Below are 18,359 nucleotides of genomic sequence, written 5' to 3' on the forward strand. Positions count from 1 at the left end.
AATGGAAGAGAAGAAGTTATTTTAAATGGAGCTTCCCAAAAACATTTTTAACATACTCTTTTTGCTACATAATTCTAATTCTATCGTTCATGTTAACAGTCTCTGAACACTCACTAAGGAGGTCTTATCTTCAGAAACCCAGCTGCTCTTCCAGCTCATAACCTAACAGTTTACAGCTTAATAGTTGCTTTTGCTTTATTCCTTCACTCGGTCCTGGCCCTTGAGGAAGCCGATTTAAAGAATGGAGCCTAATTATTCTCCACTAAATGGAAATGCCTCCTGTAGGCTTAAAACCACTCTTGTTTCCTTTTTCTACTGTAGCAATAATGGTGAATCGTCTTTATTTGCTACCCAAATATTTTCCCTCGATCTGTCACGTTCTCTCAGGGCTTTTTCCCCCCCTCCCCAGCACCCAGTTTATTTTTAGCATTCTTTTCTGATACAGATTTTCAAGTGAACATGGATCTGATAATATTCATGGATCTTCAGTTCTTATGGAAAAAGTGGCTGCAGCTTTCCAAAGTTGTATATATGTACAAAGAACACTTTAAATTTGTTTTTCTTTTACTGTGATCTTTGGTTTCCATAGGAAAAATGTCTGTTTTGTTCTTAAGGCATTGAGTTTTTCACTAGGATCATCAATGGTGACTTCACTTATATATATTTCTGTCATATTTTTCCCTTTCTTTATGTCTAACCCATTCAGAGAAAAACAGTTGGACTTTATCCATAGAAATTAAGAAATAATGACAATTTTATGTGGTCACATGCATTTTAATGCAGTCACACTTTGGCACAGATTGATTTAAATTGCTAAGTAGCAGAACATGTTTTAAAGATTAAATTTATTCATTGTCTCATATTTGTATTTCATTTCATACAGAAAAAAACAGTTCTTATTGTTTATTAACAATATCTTGATTATCTTCTAAATAAAGCTTGTATGCCAATTTTAGTATTATTTTTTGCTAATAAAATCAGTAGACTCTATAAGTTGTTAAGCAATTGTATAATTTAACACAATGTATTTAGATTTTTAATGCTTGTGTCTTCTGCTTTTGGAAAATAGGCAATGGCATCTCTTACTTACTAGAGAGTTAGGTTCATAACCATGTTTTCTGTCAAGCTGGTTTTAAATGGAAATGGAAATTTAATTAAAACATAAAAAGTGAAATTTAAAATAGTTTCCTACTATCTTACTATTTTAAGCTACAAGATATATGAAGAAAAATAGAATGTACAGAATAAGTTTTATGAATGAAGTATAATTTGTTATAAATAAATTGAGTTTCTCTAATCACAGTGTCATTTAAGCAGCATATTTCAACCTCATGTATCTATTTCTTTAATCATGAACTACAGAAAAAACTCAGGATTTTTTTCAAAACTCTGAACTAGTTTTGGGTTGCACTAAAGAACCCAGCCTGAAGTGAGGTATTCTTTCTGTATCTGTAGGAGAGATTGCAGTGATGGAAAGCTATTTATTGTTTCAGTGGGTTTCAGTTCCAGTTGTTTCACTCACTAGAACAGCCCCTGTTTCTTGGTTTAGCACTGTTGTAAAAGATTCAAAGGAGCAGAGGCAAAATAAACCAATACACCAAAATTATTTTATGCAAAACTGAATTGTAGGAATTTAAAGTATGGCGTCTTATAAATTCTGTCACAACTCCAGGTTTTTTGTTAAAAGAGAAATGAATGAAAGTAAAAAATTAATACAGAGCTGTGCTTATTTTTATTCCTGCTATATCATGACTTTGATGTTTTTGGTTCTGGTGTTGAGCATCATCAGATCGTTGTCAAACCTCTTGAGGATGAGCTTTATCACCAAAATAAATAGGGGAGACTCCTGGATAATGTCCTAGATCACCTTAATGAAAATCTGAATTTCCCATTTCAACAAGAAGGTAATAGGAGTTGCAGTGAATCTGGGGAACAGGGGTAGGTTTATCATGACAGGTCACATTGTATCTCTCCTATTTCAGGAGGGGCACTTAAATTTACCAGTTTCTATTCTTTAGGGATTTTTGAATGTGTTCTCTTCTCCTCTTGTTAACTTTGGGGTTTGTGAGCGCATGCTATTTCTGGGATTTTTTCCTTCAATTCTTTGACTCTCAATTACTCTTTGACAGTAAAAAAAGTTTATTTGAAGGAGAAGACAAAATCTGGGCAATTTGAAATGTCACATTTTTATTTTTATGTAGGTATTCTTTGTTTCAGGAGCTTAGCTGTTGCAGTGATTTGGATTATATGAACCAGCTATTGTTTGTTTTCTGCTGACACTTTGCAGCTGTTTTACATTGTCTTATTTGATAGTAAGCTTTGCTCATCATGTAGAAAAGATTGATCCAAACCAGGTGATTCTGTAAACTGAGAACCTGTTTTGTGTTGCACCTTCTTTGTGTATTTTGACAAATCCTGCAAGTATAAGGTAAAAAAAAAGACAGAAATCAGTTATAAATCTTGTGATAAAACAGTTTTTCTTTTACCTGGTAATGAAAAATTCTAATCTAATATGACAGTTATCTTGGCATAACAGCAGTGCCATAGAGTGTATTCTCTCTTACTGAGGTAAGTTTTAATTACTTTTTCTTTCAGTGCAAAAAAAAGATTTAATAACACATGCATCTTGTGATGGCCATTACTTATTGGTAGCTAAATTTTCTGTGTCTTTTTGGCTTACAAACACAAATCAAAGAACATTACAACGTTTCTTCTCAGAAACATTGCTAAAGGCACGGGACTTAGGTACTTCAGGTGTCTGCTCATCCCACTGAGGGATGGGCAGAGAAAATAGATTAACACTGGGCTACATTATTTCTGGCACATGTCTGTGCAGCCTCTTTGAGTGTATCCAGACTATTCTGGTGGTGCAAAGTATGGCAAATCTTGGAAAAACATTTACTGCTGCAAAACATAATAAAGAAGGTATGTCAACGCACAAACCAGCTTTGAATGCTGCTGGAAGGCAGACTTGGACTGAGTCAGCAGAGTAGAATGGAAGAAAATCTGCTTCATTTCTGGATCCATGCTAATACTGGTTTAGCTGAGCACTCTTAGGTTACTAGTGAGAGTAATAGTAATGCAAGGCATTAAGAGTGGAAAGGTTTCTACAACCCTTTCAGTTGAGTTTGCTGACCACCGAGACTAATGGGATCCTGCAGCTATTCTCACAGCTTTCATATCTGTTTAATAAAGCTGTTAAAAAAAATCATATTTTCATTTATTTTTAACCAATAGACTTTTTTCTGTGTCGCACGCAACGTTTGTTCAAGAGGCTGTTTAATGCAAGTACTTGTAGTATTTGTTAATTAAAGCATGTATTATTTAGAAGGCTGACAAGTACAGCAGCATGTATTACCTGACAAGTATAGCAGCATGTATTACCTGAGAGACCAGAATTCATCTTGCAGGATATTCCAGTCTACCCATTAAACAGCAAAATGTGTTCTTAGCTGTACCAAGAGGTACTTGTAAAGTAGGTGAGTCTGGCTCCTAAGAAGACATTACAATCTGGTATGAAGTTACATATGTATGAATCTTTTTAGATCCAGGGGTCATCAGTGTCTCTTGTATAAATGCTCATTTGGATATCTTATAATCCATTGAAATGTGTTGATGAGGAAGGTAGTTTTTATCTAGTTTCTGTGTGAAATCTGTTAAACTATTTCAGTTACCTTTTCGGACCTGAAAGGCAAAATATGCAAGGCCTCCTGAACTGCATAGAAAGGGTATGATGTGGTACAAATATTAGTGAAGCAGTGCATTTTCTTAGAATATGGCTGGATTTTCAGCTAATGTGGACCTCAAGATCAGCTGAATTTTCTACAGCAAGCTTTTTGGTTTTGAGGCATTTTCTTGTGTTGATTTATTTTTCCATCCTTATGACTCTCCAAAAAATAGGGAAGGTAACCCCCATAACAGTATTCTGATATTTTATTTCTTTTTATAAAGTTTGCCCAAAGCAGACATCTGAGGAAATGTCTTCCAATCGTGATTCAAGCCTTACTAATGCACCGGTGCAAAGCAAGCTAGTATCTTCCTTCCAGCAGCACACAAAGAAAGCACTTAAACAGGTAAGCTTGTATTGACTGACCATCAGTTGGCTTCCCTTTAGCATCTCTGGCATTCCTCTGTGAGTGGGATGTCAGCAGAATTTAAAGAGTCTTCTAAGGATTTTTAGTGTTGTGTTTAGTGGCGTTTTGTTGGGGGTTTTGCTATGTTTTTAGCAAGGGTGCAGTCCTATTTGTTGTGAGTTTAAAGGGGTTTTAATTGTACTAAGCACTTAAAGTCAATTTCAAGTAAGCAGAATTCTTTATATTATCACATCCCTGCTTTTCCTATGTAAGCATTTGTGTTGAAAATTTTATGTGAGGTTGATAATAAATTTTAAAAAAACTTTGAAAGAAGTGCTGCAGATAGGAAACACTCTAGGTGTACTTGTTTAGTTTTTCTTTATGATCTGTTAACTAATTTTTTTTCATACTGAATTTGCTGCTACAGGATGTTAAAGTGGGGTTGGGTTATTTTTTTAAAAAACTTAGGTTTTGGATGATTTAGGTTCCATGATAAGTATTAAAGCTTGCAAAAGCAGCTGATTATTCAAAGTCACCTATTAGCTGAAAGCATAATAAGGTGAAAATTATTTTCCAGCATTGCCAAATTAATTCAACTTACAACCAGACAAATGAAAAATGAAAACTAAAATGGTAGAATTCAAAAAACCTCTATCATGACCTCTTCCCCATTTGGAGTTGTGACTTTTCTATAGTGTTAGGATAATGAGGTGATGTTGTAATTTTTCTCACAACTGCTCTCCTAGTTATGCTTAATGAAGATCATGTATTTAATGGGGTAGTTTGTTGCTGAGTTCTTTGTTTAGGCTTAAGTTAAGCAAAGCCTGTGCACATCTCCTCTAAACACTTTAGTTTTTCATGCAGGCTGAGTTTAAATCCAGTAAAATTAGTAGATGTTTATCTTTCACATAAGGTTATGTTGTATTTAGAGGCTTTGATGACTGAAAAGGATTGAGGTCTTACGTGTATTTCTTCAGGAAAATTGAACAATTGGCACAAAGCAGCTCACTAACCATTAGGATAGTTGTGAAAAATTTGCACTTCTTGGGAGCTCTTCTATGCAGATCTTTTGGGATCTGCGAACTTACAGATCCAGGGGTGGAGGGAGTAGGCAAAGGGGAAAGAAGGGAATAAAAAGAGCAAAGCCACAAATGTTTGAACTTCTGTAATTGTTTAAACTCTACCATTTGTCATTTAGCAGATATGTAGCATTGAGAATAATTTTAAAAGGGCAAATTAATCAGAATAGCTTAATTAATATAAAAAGTCATAACATTGATATGAATCGTTGAAAACATTCCCTAAGGCAGTAGGGTTAAAGCAACATCAGAAAGTTAAGTAATCGATAAAAAGAAATTAGTTTTAATTAAGTTGATGGTAATTAGATCCTGTACTTCAGAGTATGAGAGTAGCATTACAGCTATCAGCAAAGTGTTTTCTCTATGCACAGTGTGAGACAAGTGGGCATTTGTACAGTGGAATAGTAGTTTTTTTCTTTATTTTCTCTTAAAGTTTCAGGTTTTGGCTACTGCCATATATACACATTGCAGGTTTGATTTGGTGTTGTAGTAGAGGTGAATAAACCTTAACAGTGATTTTATTTATAAAATTGCTGTTGGAAATTTATTCTTTTGCTTTCCAATCTTTCAATTGCTTTTATGGATGCATAGTACCTAAAATTCATACAAAGAACCTGTCAAACCTTTGAATACAGAAGAAACTTTTAGACACACTATGTAACACTCTTACAACCAATACAAACTTACTGATTCCATGCTAAAATAACAGAGGATAAGCCATCCTCATACTCTCAGCAAGTGCTTATAATATATAAATGTATATATACTGTGTATAATATACTGTAATGGGGTCTTCCTTAGCTGTTGCTTTTTATCTACTGCAAAACGGTCTTCAAAGAATGAAAACCTGCAAGTCAATTTTCAGTTTCCTACTCAATTTATTTAAAACCAGTGTGTTCTTCACATTACTTTGATCTTGTATGTATTTGTTTTGTAACCTCTAAAAATAAAGTGAGAGGGAAGTTGATAATGTGCAGTTCTGCTTGAAGATTTGAGCTGGAAATAGAATATTTTCACTACTGTTTATCTACTTATTAACCACTCATGTGTAATTCTCTTTAAATTATTACGTGCTGGATTTACATATGATTTGATTTTTAAAATTAATTCTGGAGATATATTCCTGGGTTTAGATTGCAATCTCCTGTTTGGTTTGTAACAGCCCACATTTCAGGATGTTCTCATGAATCAAATTAGTCACAATGCTGCCTTTCTTGAGCTCTGCAAGGAGCATGGAGGAAAGGGAATTTTTTGGTTTTGGCTCTTGGTTTTGATTTCTGTCAGGTAGCAGTGGATTTGGGGTGTTTTGCAGAGACTAAGAAGGCTTGCAGTTGCAGTGGATTTTCATAAGCTCTGTGTCAAAGATCAGCCCTTATGTCCTCACCTTTCAAAGGCTGGGCTGCCATTTTGGTCTGGACACTTTCACCACCTTCCATGGTGTCCTTGTTGGGAAAGAGATTTTGAGTGTTTTACCACTGAGTGTGTTTCGTGCTTCCCTTTGGTTTCTGACAGAGTTTCAGTTTTCTCTTGTAAAATGCTTACACTTTGGTCTGGGTTTGTGATGTCCCACAAACCAGTTCCTGTTCATGAGGGTATAGGCAAGAGCCTATGGTGTAGAGCTGCCTTTTATGCTTGGCTTTCTGATGGCAGATTTTACAGATTTCTGTTTCCATTGAGCTGTTGGAAGTGCTTGGTTATGTGTGCCCAGCTGTTGCTGATCTTGTACCTTTGAAAAGAAGGCTTATGGCACGCTGATTTCCGATCAGTACTGATCAGTTCCATACTGATTTACCTCATTTTCACACTCGAGAGTTTTGGCATATAAGGACCTCTTCCTGGGAAGGTACTGAACTACTCCTGCATCTGCTAGCAGTGATACATGGGCACACTACTGTGTGCATTATTCTTGCTCTGGACAAGGCTAACTCCAGTATGGACATCAAGTCATGGCATAGTACCTACATGCTTCTGTCTGGTCCAGTTTCTGTTCCATTGACTTGAGGTAATACTTTTTTGTGGAAGTCTTCGCTGTATACAGATTTATCTTTATCTACCAAGATGTTCTTGGAACATTTCTCAGAAGAAAGGATCATACCTGCAAACTGGCCTCACATAGGTAACACTGAGAATGTGTGAATATCCAGGACATTGAGGTGGTGTTAGTGTCTGTTGGACTCTGATAGCCAAGTGTAAGAGCACCTTGCTCATCAGTGTACCAGGTGGTCCCTGGGTCAGTACCAAGAGAGGAGAAAGAACTTGAAGATGCGCTCTCATGGTGTCTGGGATGATAGTAGACCTCTCAGACATGGAAGAAAATCCTGCCTCCCTTTTGGCGCTTTGGAATCAGCACCAAGAAGGGTACCCATAAATTTTCTGTTGGGAGAAGAGAAGGATACTCCATTCAGACTCAGGATCTGAATACAGAACCAGGACATGTCTGAGACTGTGCTGGGCATCCAGATCTCTTTGTAGAGACAGAAACTCCAGAGACAGCAGCCAAGTGGGTTTGGGAGGAGAGAAGCTCAGGAAATAAGGGAATCAACACAAGGTATGTCACTGCCATGATTTGTTTTGTTTTCCTTAACTTTGGGCTTTGTCTGCATGCTTGGTGGCTGGGTTCATATATGTGCCACTATATAGTTCATAAAGTGGGTAGATGCAGTTTTTTAATGAGAAGGAAAGCGCCCATTTGTAGGATTTGTTCTTATGATAGAAATGGCGACTCCACACCCTTTTTTTTCCTGTGGATGCTGTCATGCCCCAAGCAGTAATAGAGCAATGGGGAAGTTAGGGTTTAGCTCATATATTGCTTCCGAATTGTAGGACATTAGATCTGACCAGCTCCAAATAATATGATATTTCTACCACAATGTAATTCTTATTTAGAAACCAACCTACAAGAGACTAAATTTCAAGATGGTTAACACTGTAATTTAGCCCTGATTTACCCAAATTCATATAACTAGTTTACCAAGATATGTTTGTTTCCTTTTTCTTTTTTTTTGGACACAGGTGTCCAAGTGTCTAGGTTGACACTGAAGGTAGAATCCTGATCTCCCATGAGGGTGGTGTGAATTTGCTTCCCTGTCTTCAGCTCACACTGCTTACCTTTCTTTGAGAGAAGAGCAAACTCACCAGTCTTGCTCCCTCCACACTCATTCTGTTAGGACTTCTTTCCTTGACTACAGCCAGATACATGCAGGTTATCTTGAAGCATTTTGCTGTCCATAGGAAGTAATCCAGTATGAGTCTGTCTGTGGTGTCTCTCCTTTGACTCATTTGAGCAACTGCTCCCTCACATGCTCTAATATAAGCCTGATACATTTGCCTGCCCTGCTTTCCCTTCCTCACCCCAAAGAAGCAAAGGTGACAGAAGAGATCACTATGATTTTGTCCACTTAGAATTTAAATGCAGGGTGTCTTCCTGAAAGGCTCTGAAAATCCACTGTGAACTGAGAGGTATTTTTTATACTGAATTCCTCGTTACAGAGAGTTTGCTGCACTTGCTCAGTGTTTCTCTTAACCACCTTCTTATGTTTCATTTCAGATGCAACAAATGTACCAATGCCACAGTTGGAGAATTCTGGCTCCCTAGCTGAAGCATTTGATCAAATGTCTGGCAACATAAGTGATGATTCTTGACAAATTTTCCTGACAACAAATGGAAAAGAAGGAAAACATGTTGCTTTTTGACTTCTAGAGAGACATGGGAAGGGACACTGGAGTTTACAAAATGCATTCCGGAAAATGGAAGTTCGAAGATGATAAACTAAACTGATTTTCTGATTGCCAAGACAAGTCTAGGGAAGAGGACAGAGAAGCTATGGCAGGGAGACTGCATAAGGGGGAAAAGAAGCTGGGAGAGCAAGAGTTCCAGCAGAAGCTGTTCAGGGAGTACATGCATTGCCCGAAGGCTGGCTGCACGGTATGTCCCTCTAAAGGTCCCTATGCATGGGCAGCACGCACCAGCTGCTCAACACAGTGCTTTGGTAAGACCCAAGACAATGTTTGTGAGACTTTCTTCTGGGTCATCCCTGTGGTCCTCAGCCCTTCCCTGTGATGGAAAGAAGGGGACAGGAATCCACACAATCCCTGCTTTTTAGTGCTTTTGTTATAACCCTCCCACTTGCTGGAGCGTTCTGCTTGTTTCTCCTCTGGGGTTGTTGGCACAGCTTTTTACTGTGCTCCTGCACCTTTTCTGTTTTAATAAATGTATTTTAGAGAACTTCTTAGTCTGAGAAATAACTAAAGAATTTTAAAGCAATTATAAGTGTTGAAGCGTAGTTTCCCCTCTACCTCAGTGTCGGACAGTATCCCTCATTCAAAATATGTCCTGGCATGAGCATTGCATTTGTTTAAACCTGCCACTGCAACATAGTGAAATCTTCTTCCCAAAAATAGGTTGAAAGTGTTCTCTTTTCTGTAGATGCAGTGGCTTTTTCCAAGTCTCAGGTAGTCAAGCTGAAGATAGCAGCCTAGTTCTAAGCATTGCATTTATCTGTCATGTGTTTCTGTAAGTAGCCTGTCCCTTAAGTAGCCTGGGGAACTATTTCAGATGGATTGGTCATTGCTGTTGTGTTATTGAAAATAAAATCACTAGAGACTGGAGTCCCAGTTAAGCTTTTCCATTGGAGTTATATGATTTTTCCTTGTAGTGACAGTGAATATCTAAGTATCTTCTTTTGGGCCGTGTGAAAGGAACAGCTTTTGATTTTAATAGTTTGTAACATGAAATTAAAACCAGGTGTCAATGAATCATGCCTTGTTTTTGAAGTGCATCCTAGAAAGTGTTGGTCTTTTCAGGGAAAGGCAGGATTTGGAACAGCTCACAACTCTTCAGAGCTCTAGAAAACCTCCTACAAAATGTTGACAAGCAGTTTCTGCAAATGGTGTTCCAGGAGCTGTTGTGTAGGTCCCCAGAAGTCTGTGTCCTCAGGATGTGTGGGCAAGCAAGAGTACCCAGGCTGAAACAGGGTGTCAGGCAGAAAGACATTAACTGCTTACATTGGTGCAATGTAAATTCTCTGAGTGGTAATATGAGAAGATTTTTGATCTGCAGAGTCTGGCCATTAAGCCCCTGCTGTGTGCTTTGGCTCCTGTGCAGAGGGTGCTTGAAAATCAACACATCATGGAAAGTGTTGATTACTGTTTTAAGATTTTGTATTGACACTGCTATCTGTGTTTTAATTTGTTTTTAAACTGCTTTCTACAAACTGTTTCCTTACCTACATGTGCTTTGTTGTGCCAAAGAACCCATTTCCCCATAAAACACTTTTCAACTGATGGATGTTGTTAATTTAATACTACACAAAACATTTTAAAAAAGCCCAATTCTTCTCATTGTTAAAAAGCTTTCACTGTGTTGATGCATATGCTATCATCATTCCCATTCACATGCAAGTCAAAACAGACATTGAACAGATCACGTGTTTTTTGTCCTTTTTTCTGTGGTTGGGAAAGCACCAAAAGCATTTACTCTGCAGTCTGTTGTGATCTGCAGCAACTGTAGCTGTGACTGCATTATTTTAATCCTGCAGAAAGTAGTGCTAGCTTGCAGGTGTACAGACACACATGTGAACAGATAAATCTCCTTGTTCCGCCCCACAAAGGTCCAAGCACTTCAGTTCAGTGTTGGTTAGCACACAGATAAATGTTCAGTGTTAATGTGTACTGTAGTCCTACAGAAAGCCCTACTGAAAGCCCCTGAGCCCTTCTGAAACCTAACAAACAAATATATTTTTTTATTCCAAATACAGATGTAACTATCACAAGGTAGGAGGATGGCATGGGACAAGGATAGATGCTTATTTGAGAAGGTGTTAGCAATTGTTTCAAAATAAACCCCAGATTTCCAAACTTCCATCCTGTTGATTCTGACACTACTTTTCATCTGTAGATGACCAAATGTGTACTCTTGGCATCACACCAACATGTTTAGTGTACTAGTATGGTTGGAAGTAAATTAATTTGCTTTGGAAATGGCATTTTGTGCTTGGTAGTTGTTTCTATAGGACATCTATATCGTGTTTTAATCTTATGGTGGCATGCTTATAACTGAGTGCTTTGTGTATGTTTAATATAAGAATTAGTGGCATCTAGGAAATAGTAATGGGTTTACTCTTCATGATTTGTGGTGCTTACTGTTTTAGTTTAACTGCTCTGTCTGTCTGTGAAACAGGTTGCCACTGAGAAATTTTAATTTAACTGAGATGTGGGAATTAAAGGCTCTTAATTTTACTAAACAAAATGAGGGTGAGAGAGAAGACAAAGACTGAATTTTGTGCTGGTGTTAAGTGAATTAGTGATAAACCATAAATCTGTTTCATCTTTGTCAATTTGGGATCCATAATCATGATGTGGAGTTGTTACTTATTTTGTGCAAGAGACTTTGCTCAGTGTATCATAGCCAGTGTTTTCACATGGCAGAATGGAGGCATTCCATAGCTTTGCATTTCTGATCCATAATGTGTGAAATTTCAAAGGGTATGTTTCATTACATGAGTTTCAGAATGTAGACTTGACATTTATGGAACAAGTAGAAATCTGGGACGATGTTGCTTAATGCAACCAAGTGTTACATGTCTTTGTTGATAATGACTTAATTTTTAACATTCTCAGCGTGTCACACATTTAAGCTCAAATGAAAGTGGTTTTCTGCATTAATGGTTTATCTGTGTGCTCCATTTTTTCATTCTGAGTTTAAAAGACATGGGAAAGAAAAATAACAAAAAAAATTGCCGAGCAGCAGTAAAATCAGAGCACAGAGGATGACATTTTGCTTCTGGTGCTCTTTTGGGGGAGTATTTTGCTCCCATCTCCAGTTACGATTTAGTTTATGTTGTTTCCTTTCATTCCTGCTTGAAAGATGACTTTGAGTTTTTACTGAAGACAGTCAAACATTGTGTCACATGGGTGAAGAAGTCCTTCCTGTGTTAAGATCAACTAAACATGAAATGACTATTCTTAAGAGCATATAATGGCATTCATGAAACCTCCAAAATACTGCTATACTCCAGTAGGGATAGAAACTCTCTGAAAAGCAGAAGGAGTCTTGCTCTTGTCACCTCTTTATTTAAAAAAACCCACTTGGAACTAGAAGTTCACTGTTAATTTCATGGTGTTTTTCTTTTGTCATCTATCTTCAGTGTTTATGTTTTCTTAATTTTCATCTTTTTTATTTTATTTTGAATTCTTTGGATGAAAATGGATTGATAGTTTACTTAAAGATTTTGGCAATAAAAATAGCTTCATTAAACCAAATAATTATGCCAAGCACTGTATAATGACCATGGCAGTGTTATTCAACAGATGGTCACAGGTTCATTTTTATGAATGGGAATACTGGGAATTCTCCATACTCATTATGTGCGAGAGATTCACAGATGTCCTTTGCAAATCTGCTTGTGAAAGACTGGATGTAAGTATTATGTTTTGGTGGTAATTTTAAGAGAGCTTGTAATGTTTTAACTTGTATATTACATGAACTTTCATTTCCTTTCATTTTTTAAAATGTATTTGTTATACAAATAGGATGGTAGTAATGTCTTACAGAATACTACGACAGTGATAAGTTCTAGGTATTTAAAACATGCAGCTTTTCTAACTCAAGCATTTAGCATGAAGTGATTGAATGCATTTGAAATGTAAATGTAGCATCTCATTAAAGAAAAATATTCTTTATTTGAGCTATCATATGCACTACATGTGTTTTTTTCTAATTTATCATAGTGAAAATGACACCTTATCATTTGATAAAATCATCATCTGTTTCTTGCAGTTCTGTAGGAAGTCCAGCTAGGAGGTTATATATCTCTAAATATGGATGAGATGGAAAAGGCTGTGTCTGTGAAAGATGACAATGTAGTATGTGTTAGTTACTGTTTCTGTATCTACAGGGATATCTGGAACCATTTTTCCGTGGAATAAGTTACAACATTTCTCATTTTCTTCAGTGCTAGTTATAAATTTGATTTATTTGGCCGTGGTGAGTAGGAAAGCACTAAATTAGCTTGGCGCACTAAAAGCTCAGTATAGCAGGCATTTGGTGCATGTTTCACTTGGAGTAATCTCATTGACTTCCCAGCTAAGCAGAATTAATCTTGGGTTACAAGATTCTTGTCTTATCCTACAGTAGTCTTGTATTCTAAAATGAATGTCCCTCAGGCTAGGTATAGAGAAGTTATATATTTGTCCTCAGTGGAGACTACAGGGGTTGTCCTTTTGTACTTAACTCTTTCTGGGGTTTGGCTTCCCTTGTAACTGGGTGTCAGTCAGCAGTTTCTCCTGCTGCAGGGTTGTCTTGCAAAGACTTGTCTGCCCAAAATTGTCAGATCCTGCAGCTTCAAATTCAGGGGAGAAATTACCACAAAATTGTTGTGATTAGCTGGGTGTATCACAACAAAGCTGTCTGTGCAGAATCTCAGCCATCTCTTTACCCTGCAAATCATATGTTAGATTATTTACTTGTTATCTTTGTACCCTCTTCCCCCATCTTACATCTTTCATTTCACAAATGAAAAGACAGAGAGGCATGGGAAAGGTTATGTTTCTATTCTCTGTACTCAGGGTAATTCACTGGTAATTCATTAACTTTCTGTTAAAAGTTTTGCTTAGATTTAACATCCATATTGTGAGGGATTGGGTTTTGGGGGGGTTTTGGGGTTGGGTTTTTTGGGGTTTTTTTTGTTTTTTTGGTTTGTTTGGTTGGTTGGTTGGTTTGGTTTTGATTTTTTTTTTTTTGTTTTTTTTTTTTTTTTTGTTTTTTTTTTTTTTTTTTGTTTTCTGGATTTTTTTTTTTGTTCTACAGACTGTCCTTCAGGTGTGTGTAGCTTTACTGTCAGCTTGATTTTCAGACTTCACTTGGGCCCTTTTTGGTGATCAGTTCCTTGCGCTGTGAAACTGGAGGAGCTGGGGAAGAGCCTGGCAGCGAATCAATGCATGTTAGGGAAAAAGAAACCCTGAAAAACAAATGTTTGTCAAAGGGAAATGGTGTCTTTAAGGTTTTTGCTTGACCCTTGTATATAGAGGTGCTTAGGCTGTAGCTAGAGGAGTGCGCTATGCCTTGAAGTAAATAATTCTGGTAGCTTTGGCCGCTCCCAGCTGTATTTCCTCATCTGATTGTCCAGGGAGTGTCTTGCATTAGTGCTCCATGGGCATGAGTTGGCCTGTGCTTCTTGTAAATGCCAGATCAGTTGCATAAATGTGTGCTTAAGGACCACAGGGGGCCCTGCCAGTAACAGAAAAGAAGGTAAGAGGTGCTCCTGTCAAATATTGGGTACCGCTGCCCTCGCTCCAGCAGCACGTGTGTCAGCTGAAGTGTATGAACACTGTGTGCCTGCCACTGGTGGTGGATACACTGCTGGTTCCTTTCTCTCCTTCATGGGAGTTCAGTCTAAGCATTGAAAATCAACTGTGGGGCTTGACAGAGAATCTGCCTTTGCCACGGTGGCTGTATAAGTCATTAAAATGGTGTTTCCATGGATGCTGGCTGCAAGGCTGTGAAACCTTGGTGAGGGTGGAAATTGTCTTGGAAAGTCAGGAGGAGGCAGGAGGACAACAAAGAGCATTGTTTGGGCTCTAACCATTTGCCTTGGGTGGAGGAAATGAGGATGACATGAGGCAAATCAGGCAGTGGGGCACCATGATATGATGTTGTGTTATATTGGTATATTGGTGGTGCAGACATTGCCAGTCTTTTCAGTTAATTTTTAATGAACTTTTTCCCACTGTCTCCATGGTATTACTGTTAATTAAGGATCACCTGATTTGCCACTTTGGTTTGCAGGGTCATTTTGAGGAATTTTGAAGAAATGTTAACACTTTAGAATTTTCCATCCACAAGTCAGACTGTGCTTGCTTGATACCAGTATGAAATTTCTGTCTCAAAAATGTTTGAAGTAACAGCTGTTCTTTATGGCTTTCTGCTGCTTCTTTGGTTCAGTGTAGATCTGACCAGCTTCCTCTCTTTGTTTGATTTCAAGTGTTCTAATTTGATTTTTATTGCACAGTGCTTACGCGTCCTTTCAGAAGTACAATAAAATGGGTTAATCCATGAAATAGCTTCTCTGTGGCCTGGTGTATTTTATGTTGTGTAGAGTGTTATTTAGAGGAATAGACCAATATCGATTTCTTTCTTCTCAGAGGTTTTTTTTCCCTATTATTTAGCTGTGTGAACAATTTGGAAAGGTATTACAATCCAATAAAGTTACAGACTTAAACCTTATAGGGCATAAGTCATTTATGCTCATAAACCTTTGGGATAATTCATATCAAATATGTACCTTGTTGATATGGTATTACTTTAATAAATCTCTCAAGTTCATAACACAAATCACAATTGTAAAAATAGAGTGCACAGTAAGAAAGGAGAAAAATAGACAGGAGGCTAGGAGAAGTCTGTATTAAGCCCAGCCCATTCCGATTAATACCAGAATTTTAATGCTTGCAGATGTATTAATTGGCAGGTATTCATATTTTTATGTTTTAAGACCTTTTGAATGATATATAATTTTTCATATAAAGCAGTCTGATGGATATTTGCTATTTCTAATCTGTAGATATTTTATATTACATTATCAGCCCTGTATTTGATACATTTATGAAACACAAAGCACTACCATTTGTAGAGATTTATTCGTGTATCATTTTCCCCCAGATTTGCCAGAACACCATCATGTTCGTGTTCTGAAGGTTAATGCCCAAAGTCAAACAGACAGAAGCCAAATGCTGCAAGGTTTCCAAGATTAGGACTGATTCCCTTCACGAAAATAAATGATTCCTGCCATGTTCAGTGATTTTGTGCAGCACTACTCACGGCTGAGTGAGTGCATCAATACTGTAGTCCTTACATGCTGTACATACTGATGACACTCTGTGTTAACTTGATTGACTGAGCAGTATACTGGAGAGGATGCACCTGCGAGAGATGTGCAGACATATATATTTTTATTCTGATTTTGAAACATTTTGGGTTTACTTTTTTTTTTGGAAGTCTTAGTTTCACATTTCATGAGTTATCATGTTGTGCTGTTAAGGTAGAGCAAACAGTTATGTGCTTCTTTGTTGTCAAAATGGATTGGAAAATGATCTAAGGTGCATCTTCTTTCTCTATAAAAAAAGGAGAAAAAGCCTGATTTTGTCTTTTAAAAGAAAATGACATAAAGAGGACGAGTGTGAAGTCTGGCAAGTCAGTAGCTGTGTAAATTATGCTTATTTTAAGGGATTCAGTTTAATGGTAGAGAAATGTCATGTGTAATTCACTTATAAGCATTATTCTTTGCTACAGTTATATGTTTTGTTATCGTTTTTGTAGGCTTTGAGACAACAGCAGAAAAGAAGAAATGGAGTCTCAATGATGGTAAACAAGACTGTTCCTCGTGTTGTTTTGACACCATTAAAGGTGTCCGATGAGCAGTCGGATTCACCTTCAGGTAAATAGCTAAAGGACCGTTTGCAAGATCAGCTCTGGTCTCAGAGCCTTCCTCTGAATCAGATGTGTAGCATACAGAATTTGGAATTGCTGAAATACTGTTTCCACTGGGTGGCTTTGTTTAACATCTTTATTTCTTTATCAAGACTCGTGTCTCAAGGCTGGAGATTTTTCTTTAATAAAGAGCTGAAGGCACACACTAAAATGACAATTGGTAATAGCAGCAGCTTTAAAGGAATGCAAAGTAACATTTTGTTTGGCTCTGGAGCTCTAATAGAGGACCACATGCTGGTATTCAGTGCCATAAAAAGAGGAGGGGGGGGGGAAGGCAAGCTTCTCCCTGAATGAATTTGTGTCTCAGTTCTGCATTGCAATACTCAAATCCTTTTGTTAGCTTTTCTTCTTATACCATGCTTATCACTGCAGCATAACCTTGACCTTTAGCTCTGGTGATTAAGTTACTTCATTTTAAGAGATTTCTGTGTCTATGTTTAACACAAATTGACAATTGTATTTCCAAACATATCTTTTTTTTAAATGTTTCTTCAAAAAGAAATTATCTTTTTTTTCAGCCTTAGGTTGCTTTACTGCCCCATAACTTAAGGTTAAAATATTTTTAAAATATCTCCTGGGCATTATAGAACTGTTATTTTTATTAGATCGCTGAACATTTTTATTGACTGCAGTGTTCAGTAAACTTTAGTTTTCAGCATTTAATTGATTTATTGAGCTTTTACATCCAATTCCTCTGATGAGGAGGAATTGTATTGTGACCAGAAAAGTATATTGCCTTTCAGCAAGAAAATGTCAATTTTTTAAAAATCCTGTTTTTGTTTTGTTTATGGTGTAGGGGGTGCTGAGGGGATTGTTAGTAAAAGTGCAAAAGCATCATATTTGAGGGATTTTACTTTTTCCAAAGGATCGGAATCTAAAAATGGCGAAGCAGATGGTTCTGATAAAGAGATGAAACATGGGCAAAAGTCTCCAACTGGAAAGCAAACAAGCCAGCACTTAAAGAGATTAAAAAAATCTGGTTTAGGTGAGTAGGAGTAAAATAAATATCTTACTTGTAATACTGATAGTTTTCTAAACTCGGTGTTGTCTTGGAAAGTTTTATTTTTCTGTTTACCTGTCCCTTTTTCAAACTCAGCAGCTGATCCTTTCTCAAGAAGACATCTTTCTGTCTACCTGGAAAATCCATGGTCAGTTTTTTTTTCATCCTCAGTGGTTGCTTTTTAAAGTTTGACAGACCTAAGCAATTGCAGGCAGAGAGGTGATTTAGCAATTAGATTGTGATTGTTATGTAATGATTTTTTGGGGGATGGGGGCGGTGTGTAACAGATATTCTTTCTTCATGGTGAATTTGCTTGCCTAATGTGCAATTGTTCCCAGAGAAAGTAGCATATTTGCTTACATCCTTGCCCAATTAGAAGATAACATTCTCTTTTCTTCATTTGCGTTATTGCATGTCATATAGAGATTTGGCATAAAGGTTTTGGTTCGTTCTTCTTTGGTTGATTTACTTCTTCAGCTGGATCTGTAACTATTTTGAAGCTACATCTCTTGAGGTGGTAGATACAGTTTCTGATTTTATTTTCTGTGGGTTTTTTGGTGAGGTTCGTGGATCACGTTCTGTAATTAACAAAGAATTTTCTCTGAAGAGATACTAAGAGTAAATTCTAAATCTCCATGTCATAGGCAGATTTTCCTGCCCAGCATGAAATTTAATTGGAAAAGTTCCCTAGAGAGCACAAAATGTAGTGTTCACTAAGACTCTTG

The 18,359-nt window shown here is 37.1% G+C and overlaps 1 protein-coding gene across 1 annotated transcript in view; it reads left to right on the plus strand.

The window, feature by feature from the left end:
* Nucleotides 1-18,359, plus strand: part of ASXL3 (ASXL transcriptional regulator 3) — a 96,294-nt gene that overhangs the window by 38,278 nt on the left and 39,657 nt on the right. Inside the window, exons 4-6 of the mRNA XM_059482413.1 lie at nt 3,952-4,073; nt 16,464-16,581; nt 17,500-17,619. Coding sequence (XP_059338396.1) covers nt 3,952-4,073; nt 16,464-16,581; nt 17,500-17,619 — 360 coding nt within the window. The remainder of the gene's footprint in view (nt 1-3,951; nt 4,074-16,463; nt 16,582-17,499; nt 17,620-18,359) is intronic.

The sequence above is a fragment of the Ammospiza nelsoni genome, chromosome 1 (genome assembly GCF_027579445.1).
Source record: "Ammospiza nelsoni isolate bAmmNel1 chromosome 1, bAmmNel1.pri, whole genome shotgun sequence".
In the NCBI taxonomy this organism is placed as follows: domain Eukaryota; kingdom Metazoa; phylum Chordata; class Aves; order Passeriformes; family Passerellidae; genus Ammospiza; species Ammospiza nelsoni.